This window comes from Chanodichthys erythropterus, chromosome 5, assembly GCF_024489055.1.
Source record: "Chanodichthys erythropterus isolate Z2021 chromosome 5, ASM2448905v1, whole genome shotgun sequence".
NCBI lineage: Eukaryota > Metazoa > Chordata > Actinopteri > Cypriniformes > Xenocyprididae > Chanodichthys > Chanodichthys erythropterus.
In genome coordinates this window covers 18,850,863-18,861,635 of record NC_090225.1, presented here as the reverse complement: position 1 = coordinate 18,861,635, position 10,773 = coordinate 18,850,863, and the positions used below count along the sequence as shown (strand labels likewise).

The window sequence follows — 10,773 nt, the reverse complement described above, 5'->3', positions numbered from 1 at the left end:
TCAATAACCATCTCTTTTGTTTTTGAAGTATTCAATGGAAGATTTGATTTTTCCAAAAAACACCAATGCTCTTCCTCTTATGAACAAAGAAGGCTGTGAAAATATATATGCGTCGTTAATCCTTTTGAGCTTTTATTTTTAAAAAAATTATAAAAATCTAACCTTTCATTGGAGAGTAGGAATTTTAAATGGGTGAGAAATCTCATTATGAAATAAATGTTTTCTCTAATACACACTGCTCACAATTAATCATACCCTTTTATTACATACTTTTTGCAACCTCCTTTTACATTTACATTTATGCATTTGGCAGACGCTTTTATCCAAAGCGACTTACATTGCATTATTCTATTCATTTGTATCTGAGTATGTGTAATTGTTCATTACTGCAACATGTCATTGTGCTCTCCTGAGTATGTTATCTTTTCCCAAGATAATGGCTCATAGTCCTCTTCTGTTATGCCTGATGATTTTGGAGAACACCTTACAAGAGATCAGAAACCATTCCTCCATACAGAATCTCTCCAGATCATTCAGATTCCCAGCTCCATGTTGGTGCTTCTCCTCTTTAGTTCACCCCACTCATTTTCTATAAGGGACGGACATGGCAGAAGCTTGATTTTGTGCTCAGTGACACATTTTTGTGTTGATTTTGATGTTTGTTTTTGTATCATTGTCCTGTTGGAAGATCCAACCATGAAAACGTTTTATCCCTGTGTGCACAAAACCCATAAGTGTTTGCTGCCAAAAAGCTCTTTTTTTTTTTTTTTTTTTTTTAATTTTTGGTTTCATCTGACTATAGAATGTTTGAAAAGTAACTGACACTACTGGAACTTTAAATGGGATGGGTTCTATGGTCAGATAAAAAAACAAGAAACAAACAAACAAAAAAAAGCTTTTTGGCAGCAAACACTTAAGATGGGTTTGGTGCACACGGGGATAAAAAAGTACTCTATGTACAATGAAATGTACTGCTGGATCATTAATGTTGTGGGCCTATTTTTCTGCTGGAGGTCCTGGATATCTTGTTCAGATACATGGCATCATGGATTGTATCAAATACCAACAGATAAAAAGTCAAAACCTGACTGTCCCTGTTAGAAATCTTATAATGGGATATGGTTAGATCATCCATCAGGACTATGATCCAAAACAAACATCAAAACCAACACAAAAATGGGTCACTGAGAACAAAATGAAGCTTATGCCATGGCCGTCCCAGTCCCATAGAAAATGAGTGGGGTGAACTGAAGAGAAGAAGCACCAACATGGAGCTGGGAATCTGAAGGATCTGGAGAGATTCTGTATGGAAGAATTAGTCTCTGATCTCTTGTCAGGTGTTCTCCAAACTCATCAGGCATTATAGAAGAAGACCCAGAGCTGTTATCTTGGCAAAGGGAGGTTGCAAATAGTATTGAATAAAAGGGTATGATTAATTGTGAGCAATGTGTATTAGAGAAAAACATGTATTCCATAATGAGATTTTCCCCCATTTAAAAGCATTATTCTCAAATGAAAGGTTAAATTTTTAAACTAAAAGATAAAAACAAATTAACAATGTAGATTGATTTTCACAGCCTTCTTTAATCATATTTACCAAGGAATGATTTTGGGTTCAACTATATACAGTATGTGTTAAATATTGGTAGACCCCTCACATTATCACTAGGGGGTACTATTTCATCATCCCTCCATCTTGTGTATAGCACTACATAAATGTAAATGCAAAAACAAGCCTGTGTATTTATTTATACTCAGGATTTGTGAAGTCTGATGGTATTGGTAAGTATGATCAAGTTGGTTGTGACAAATAGCACACATTCCTTAAGCATTAACAGACAGTTCACATTTGAAAATATCTACAGTGCACCACAGAAAAAACATATCATAGCACAAATGTGCTGCATAAACATTTTCATGTGCCATGCTCTTTTCTCTTTTAGGTTTGACACAGAACCACAGTTGCTGATTTCAATATGGCACAGTTACGTATGACTGAGAAGGGCTGGTGATTTGGATGAAGCATGCTTGACTAGACAAAAACTATAGTAAGTGCACCGATAGAGCAAACATTATGTAAATGATTGACTGTTTGACCAGTCATTGGGTGGCTGTGCCATTTTGTGCAGTTAATATGAGTGCAAAATACAATCCCATTCAATTACGGTAATGTGCTCAGCAGTAACCTACATTTTAAAATTGGAGATGAGTTCTGCTTATGGGAGATTATAGTAGCCCTTTTCCCATTGCCTGTTTGAGGAACAGCCATTTTAGCACATAAGGATCCATAGTTCCTCTTTTGAGGAAACCTTAACTGTTTTAGCACATGAGTAGCACTTCTTCAGAGGAACGACGTGTTGGAAAATGGCTTGTGTTCACCAGTAGGCCTTGACTGAATTAGTAACAAAATAATTTCTTATTCTTGTTGAATATTTAAATGTTTCCATTTGAATCACATTTAAATACAAACTTATTTGTATTTTAGCATGGTAAGGCGCACTGTACACTCTTAAAAATAAAGGTTCCAAAAGGAAGTTCTCGCAATGCAATAGAAGAACCATTTTGAGTCCGCCAAAGAACCTCAATGAAAAGAACTGTTTTTTTCTTAGTGTGAAGAACATTTTAACTTTTTCCAAAATAAAGTTCCATGGATGTTAAAGTTCTCCATGGAACCATCAATGCCAATAAAGAACCTTTATTTTCAGTCACCACATTACAGATATATTATACAGAAAGTATTACATTGAAACGGTATGCATTCATATTACTAATGCTAACTCAACAGATGCCATAACATAGCCTATTTTTATGTCTCTGGTAATAAAAACATTGTTTTTGCAAAATAGCCCGATTTAGGAAACACGTTTGTGCTAGTAAGACCTGCATTTCCTAATTTACTCATGGGCATTAAAAGGCACAAGCTTTGTGACCTGATCTGTATCACACAGTGAGAGCAAACAGTGTTCAAAATACAGCGTTCATGGCGTCCACAACATGAGCATCAGATAACCGGGCAACCAATGAAACTGGTAGGGCAGGATGGCATCCTTTCAGCCTCGCCCAATTGCATCATTTTAAACGAATTCAGTCGCTTAGACACGCAAAAAAAAATTCACTCGACGGGAGAACCTTCCTGCTCTCATCAATCAAATTGCTATAATTCTTTATGGTTGCACTGCAAACAAGGTAAGCGCGTAGCAGTATCAGCGTTTATTTCAGCGCGTGCCTTTTTTGTGACAGAAGTCACACCCATTTTGTGCAGAATATAATATGTATTCGTTGTATGCGCCGTTCAATGGCTTTGTCTTTTAAAATAATAATAATTGAAATGGTAGATGGCTCGTCTCTGCCGACGGTCATGAAAATATAATCGACTCGTTCTCTTTACAGGAGACTCAAACGAGAATGAAAGCAATGGCCGAAACGACGACGACGACAGATGATGTTTATGATGATGCTTACGAGGAGAAACCGGGCCCGAGACCTCCACTTCAAATCGTATGGAGAAACGTTATATTAATGTCTCTTCTGCACCTAGGAGCTTTTTATGGACTGACGATTCTTCCATCTGTCTCTTTCTTAACGCTCATATGGAGTGAGTATGTTGCGCTTATTGTGAACTGACTGGGTTTTTTTTAGGTTTGTAATAGCAACCTGTGTTTATTGCGTTTCTATTTTTATGGCCAAATGGTAATGTATAGAGAGACTGGGGAATGTTGTAATATCAGTAACTCCGTGTTTTATGCATCTCAGGCCTATTTATAATCTTCCTGTCTTTGTTTGCTAAAAAATATACTATTTATCTCTAAATTCTTTAAACTAATGCAAAGTTATTGCTATTGTTACGACCTACAGCCTACCTGAGTGATTTGTAACACTTAATAGCAAATATGGATATTTTAAATTGTGTGCATTAATTTATTGTGATACAAATACTAACATAAGCACTTGTAAATTTTTAATATGCCATCACCACCCCACCATAACCCTCATTAAAACATACAGTAAATATTTAATTCAGAACTGTGAATAAAATTGGAAACTAATTTAATAAATACAATAAAATGTTGGTTATTTTCACAGTTGTGTTCAGTGAAAGTCTATTTTGCGCAATCCTGCGTACAGTATAAGTGCATTGGAAATATATTGATATATTAGTGTGGATTTTATGTCAAATTAAATAGAAAAATCTGCTGATTTGGATGATCTCAGTTCTGTCATTTAACATCCATGATCGCAAATCAAATGATAAATCAGACATGAAATCTTACTTTCTTAGCTCAGAATAGTCCTGTAAATCTTTTATATTTTTATACATCCTTACAATGTCTGCTGTCACCTTAGGAGGCTGGTGGTCATGTATAATAGTGATTTAACCACCATAGCTCATGCATAATTGATTAAAATGAAAAACACTCCCTGGTTTTTCTTTCTTTTTGTTGCAAGCAGATGTATTTCTTCTGATACAGGTTTAAAGTTGTGATTATTATAATCAGATATTATCATTAATGTGTCATTTTCCATATGCCAAATATGTCAGGCCACTTTTTCTCAGCTAAATTTATTTTGTAGAACAATGTTAAAAACATTTTGTATGTGTGCTTGAGTGATAGCGAGACAGTCCCGTGAATAACTTGAAATCCTACCAAAATCTAAACTGGGCTGCACTGTTGTGTACATTTTTGGAATCACAGCACTGCATATTATTGCTCCCTGTTGAACAAAGAACAATTGCTGTTGAAATAGGCCCTCCATTGTAAATTGAGCAGGGTCATAACAGTGTGCCCTTCTTCACAGTCTGTAGCCTGTTATCCCACATCCCTAGCAGCCTGGTCTGACAACACACAGCGAGACATTCTGTCCTCTCATAGAACGAATCAAGGGCGCACACACCGTTACCCACTATAGAAGCTGTGTGTAGTTCAGGCTAATTTGTTTTTAAACATTCTGTTCTGTTTTCTCTCTTAATGTGACAGCGGGAGTGTGTTTCATGGTAAGTGCTCTTGGAATAACCGCCGGCGCCCATCGCCTTTGGAGCCACAGGTCCTACAAAGCCTCATTGCCATTACGAATCTTCTTAGCGGTTGCAAACTCTATGGCTTTTCAGGTAAAACATATTTTAGTGGATGAAACAATTTTCCATATTAACTTATGCAATGTGAATGCAGCTCAGATGGACGTGATAGGGCGTAGTGGTTAAAGATCTGGGCTAACAGGTTCAAACGCCACAAGAGCCGAATGATCAGCATTGTGCCCTTTGAGCAAAGCAATTAAAGGGTTAGTTAGTTCACCCAAAAATGAAAATAATGTCATTAATTACTCACCCTCATGTCGTTCTAAACCCGTAAGGCCGTCGTTCATCTTCGGAACACAAATGAAGATATTTTTGATTAAATCCAATGGCTCAGTGAGGCCTGCAATGACACTTCCTCTCTCAAGATCCATCAAGGTACTAAAAACATATTTAAAACAGTTCATGTGAGTTCAGTAGTTCTACCTTAATATTATAAAGCGACGAGAATACTTTTTGTGCGCCGAAAAAAAAAACACAAAACAAAAAAACTTTTCAACAGTGTAGTGATGGGCCGATTTCAAAACACTGCTTCGGAGCTTTACGAATCGAATCAGTGACTCGGATCTCCTATCAAACAGTTAAACTGCTGAAATCACGTGACTTTGGTGCTCCGAGTCACTGATTCGATTCGCAAAGCTCCCGAAGCAGAGTTTTGAAATCGGCCCATCACTATATTGTTGAAAAGTCATTATTTAGTTTTTTTGGCACACAAAAATATTCCCGTCATTTTATAATATTAAAGTAGAACTACTGTACTCACATGAACTTTTTTAAATATGCTTTTAGTACCTTTATGGATCTTGAGAGAGGAAATGTCATTGCTGTGAATGCAGGCCTCACTGATTTAATCAAAAATATCTTAATTTGTGTTCCGAAGATGAATGAAGGTCTTATGGGTGTGGAACGGCATGAGGGTGAGTAATAAATGACATTATTTTCATTTTTGGGTGAACTAACCCTTTAACCCCAGGGCGTTCACATTATTACAGGGAGCTGTCCCTGTAATAAGTGTACTGTAAGTCACTTTGGATAAAATCATCTGCCAAATGATTACTTATACTTGCTGAATAGATTTGTTATTCTTTTTGCAGCTTTCATTCACTTTTACTCCACTGATGTGTATATATCCTTTTAGAATGATATCTACGAATGGGCCAGAGATCATCGTGTCCACCACAAGTTTTCCGAGACTGATGCGGACCCACACAATGCCCACAGAGGATTCTTCTTCGCTCACATCGGTTGGTTGCTGGTCCGCAAACACCCAGAAGTTATTGAAAAAGGACGCAAGCTGGAGCTCACTGACCTTAAAGCAGACGGGGTTGTAATGTTTCAGAGGAGGTCAGTAAGAAAATGTGACAGTTCCGATTCAGTTTTATAAATCTACTACACTAAAGTTTAAAGTTTGGGGTCAGTAAGATTTTTTTTTTTTTTTTTAAGAAATTAGTACTTTTTTCCTGGAAGGGTGAATTGAATTGATCAAAAGTGACAGTAAAAACCTTTACAATGTGACAAAAGGTTTATATTTGAAATGAATGCTGTTCTATTGAACTTTCTATTCATCAAAGCATTTTGATAAAAAATTTATGATAATGATAAGAAATGTTTCTTGAGCAGCAAATCAGCATATTAGAATGATTTCTGAAGCATCATGTGACACTGAAGACTGGAGTAAATCACATGAATAAATTACATTTTAAAATATAATACAATAGAAAAAAAAAATATTTCTCAATTACTGTTTTAATGTATTTTTGATCCAATAAATGCAGCCTTCCTACCAACCTCAAACTTTTAAACATATTATCACTGAAAAAAGTATGAATGAATTCTTCATAAAATGTTTTCCTCTTTAAAACTAACATATAATTTATTGTTGCTTTATATTGGCTATTGGATATTAAATATTTGATTTAAATATTTGGATAAACTCAAAACTGATTCACTTGATCAACAGTATATCTGATACAATAGTGCTGAATAATTTAAACAGCGTTTACTAGATGAAAACTTGTGAATGTATAAGACAGGAAAAACTTTGATCCAAATAATCTTTGGATGAGCTAAAACATTTTTATTTTTTTAGTTAAAATATTCATTACACCTCTGTGACCCTGTCATTAGGAGCGCCTATCTGAACCAGGCCCTGTATTTGGCTCTAGCTAGTGTAGAATAATCACAATCCCTTCCTTTGACTTTGAATGACGTCCAACAAAAGTGCTGAGCTTTTTGATAAGGGTTTAAGAACGTGTTCTTTCATAGAATTGCCTGATCAGATAATGGGAGAACAGCTGGTTAGTCAGCATTTCAAACTGCGTGTTGTGGTCCAGCTGAAGTTTAACAGCTGTTATTAATTCAGATAATCTGTGACATACAATAGAAGTACAGCAGTCGGAATGTTTGTTTTGAATATCTTACATTTTTCTGTCCATAGGCATTACAAGTTATCTGTGGTGGTGATGTGCTTTCTTATCCCCACGTTAGTACCTTGGTACTTTTGGGAAGAGAGTCTCTTGACCGGCTACTTTGTCCCTTGCCTGTTGAGATACACTGTGGTCCTTAATGCGACCTGGCTGGTCAACAGTGCAGCTCACATGTGGGGAATGAGGCCCTATGACATCAACATCAATCCCAGAGAGAACAAGTTTGTTGCCTTTAGTGCCATTGGTAAGAACAATGTATTTTTTTCTTTTCCAGCTTAATATTTATTCATTCATAATTTATTAATTAATACATACATACATATATGTACAGTCAAACCAAAATGTATTCATTTATTCGGACACCTTGAACATTTCATTCATTAATACAGTTTATTCACTATACTTTAAAAAAATGGTAATAAAATATGACAAGATCTCAGAGTTAAACTGTGTCAGAAAAAATTTATCTTAATTATGTCAGATAATACTTAAGCAAAACATGGTCAAGTCAAAGTGTCTGAATAATTTCTGGTCCTAAATTTTTATTAGTTTTACTGGTAATCCACTGTATGAAGAATTTTTGGGTATAATATGTCACAGTTGAGTTTACTTTATTTTACTGTCCTCACTTACATAAATGAACTATAGTGTCCTGCACCCACTAGAAAAAAAAAAAAAAAATTATATCAGTGTCTGAATAATTTTGGTTTGACTATATATATATATATATATATATATATATATATATAATATAAATGAACAGATATTTTGTTGTCAATTTAAAAGTAATGTAGTATGTGGCGACCAGGGCGGGCGAGAGCCGTGAGGGAACGGCGCCCGCCCTGGTCGCCACATAGTACTTTACTCATTACTTTAAAAAAGTAATTTAATTACATAACTCAAGTTACTTGTAATGCGTTACCCCCCAATACTGCACATGATCCTTCAGAAATCATTCATATATGCTGATTTGATGCTCAGAAAACATTTCTTATTATTATCAATGTTATAAACAGTTGTACTGCTTAATATTTTTGTGGAAACCATGATACAGTACATGTTTTTCAGGATTTTTGATGAATAGAAATTAGTAGAAATTAATAGAAATAGCATTTATTTGAAATAAACTTACTTTATATGTACTGATTGGAATATATATACATTTTTATATATGCAATTTAATTTCAGGTGAAGGATTTCACAACTATCATCACACATTCCCCCATGATTATGCTACAAGTGAGTTTGGCAGTCGGCTGAATTTGACCAAAGCATTTATCGATCTCATGTGCTTCTTTGGACTGGCCAATGATTGCAGGAGGGTAACTCGTGAGACCATCTTGGCCCGTGTTCAACGCACCGGTGATGGCAGCCACAAAAGTGGTTGATTTGATCAGTGCATACCAGAAACAAACAAACAAAAAAAAAGTTATAAGCCAACATATACAAAAGCATTTCTTAGTGTGCAATGAAGATTGATCTGTATACACTCTCATATGAAATAAGAATCTCTAGAGTGTGTTGGACTAATATGTGTTCTTAAGAATTCTTTCCTTTTCATGACTGTGGGGGATTATTTTCAGAGATGGTAAAGGCCATAGATTGGGAGGATAATTATGTCTCAGTCTGCCTCAAGAGGCAAGAGATGGTACTTCACTAGTTAAACATCCATGTGCCTCATTACAGCCCTCTCTCATGAATAGTTTTATCTGGCTAAGCACTTATGGTTCTGATTTTAAAAAAATATCATTCCAGAGCTGTAAAATGCAATGTAAGCTGTAAAATTAAGATGACATGCCATTAATATACTGGCACTACATTTTCTTAGGTGATAAAATCTGATTTCCATTTGAAACTGAAATAACTTTAATGACCACTGAAAGATTAATTTACAGATCAGTATAAGTAGTAAAATATAAGACTGTGCCACAGAAACGCCCATGGGAAAATCGTTCTCGATTCATTTAAAATTGATGATTGCGATTAGTTCTTTAGTTCTTTAGTTTAGAGTAATTTTGTTAGTATTGACAGTAGACCTATACATGGAAATACATCTTCTGTCAGTATACTGATCATATTTTTTCACATTATTATTATTATTATTATTATTTAAATAAATTATTCTACATGCCAATGCAAATGTCAGATCAGTGGTGCTTATAATGAGGAATTTCCTCAAGTGAAATGAACAATTCATCAGAAATTTGTATTTCATTTTCCATATTGCTCTTTATCTGGTTTCCTTGGACAATTGTGGTGCTGTAAAAGAGCACCTGTGGTGCCCAGGTATATGGTGACCTCTTTTCTAATTAAATACATCAAAGCATCAAAGGACTATTTCAAGTATTTTGAAAAATATTTAACCAAAACATTTTTTTGAAAGAAATGTATCTGTTGGGGTAAATGTAAGGTGTACATTTATTCTAGCAGATTTATTACAGGACATTTATTTGTCCTCGTTCTGTAATCCAAGGATTGGAATATTTAATTGTCTTCATCAGATAGTACCTTGCCCTTTGCCTTATAGATTTTGGGTTAGACTCAAAATTGAAAATGCAAAAATTATGTATAGCATCAGAAGAATTGTTACAAACTTATGAAGTTTTAAATCAGATGTATAATTCGGGATGGGCTCTTTTCACGGCTCTTCTTTGATGAATGAATGACAACCTGTAGCTCCCTACAAATATTCCTTCACACAAATGTTTGATAGGTTGTTAGTGGTATTCATTTCTCCAAATATAAGAAAAAATATTCTCACCAAATGCTATATATTTAAAACATACACCCATGTTCAGGAAGGAGACACAAATTGACACTATGTTTTACAGCTTAATTATTTATACAGTGTTGACCTTTGATGTCTGGGAGCCTTAATGGGCACATTTTCAAGGAATGTTGTTTCATGTACCATAAACCAAAATTTCTATAAGTGGGAGAGTTTTGCGAGTTGTACCGTGAGTTTTGTTATGAATCAATATTAATCTTTTCTTAATTGAATAAAATGTGTGTATATCTGAAAATGTAGTCTCAACAAATCTTCTTTTGTGGTGCTAACCAGTGTATATTCATAAATGTGCGAGACCACCATGTCATTTTTAAAGCAAAATTGAATGCAGCTTATTCAGTGTGATTCATTTCTATGAATTAAACGTTCACGCGAGCGCGAAAATATCTGCATGTAGCGATGCGTAAACTTCGTAAAAAACATGTTTTTGAACATAAAATAATGATTTTCTGTGGAACTTTAAATTACACAAATGTAAAACTGAAAAC

The 10,773-nt window shown here is 34.9% G+C and overlaps 1 protein-coding gene across 1 annotated transcript; it reads left to right on the top strand.

Annotated features, from left to right (window-relative positions):
* The first annotated feature begins 3,008 nt into the window (after positions 1-3,008).
* On the top strand, positions 3,009-10,514 carry scdb (stearoyl-CoA desaturase b). The gene is made up of 6 exons (XM_067385311.1): positions 3,009-3,186; positions 3,391-3,595; positions 4,977-5,107; positions 6,210-6,415; positions 7,509-7,741; positions 8,686-10,514. Exons 2-6 carry the CDS (start codon positions 3,406-3,408, stop codon positions 8,883-8,885), a joined length of 960 nt encoding a protein of 319 aa, XP_067241412.1. The 5' UTR covers positions 3,009-3,186; positions 3,391-3,405; the 3' UTR covers positions 8,886-10,514.
* Positions 10,515-10,773: the final 259 nt, after the last annotated feature.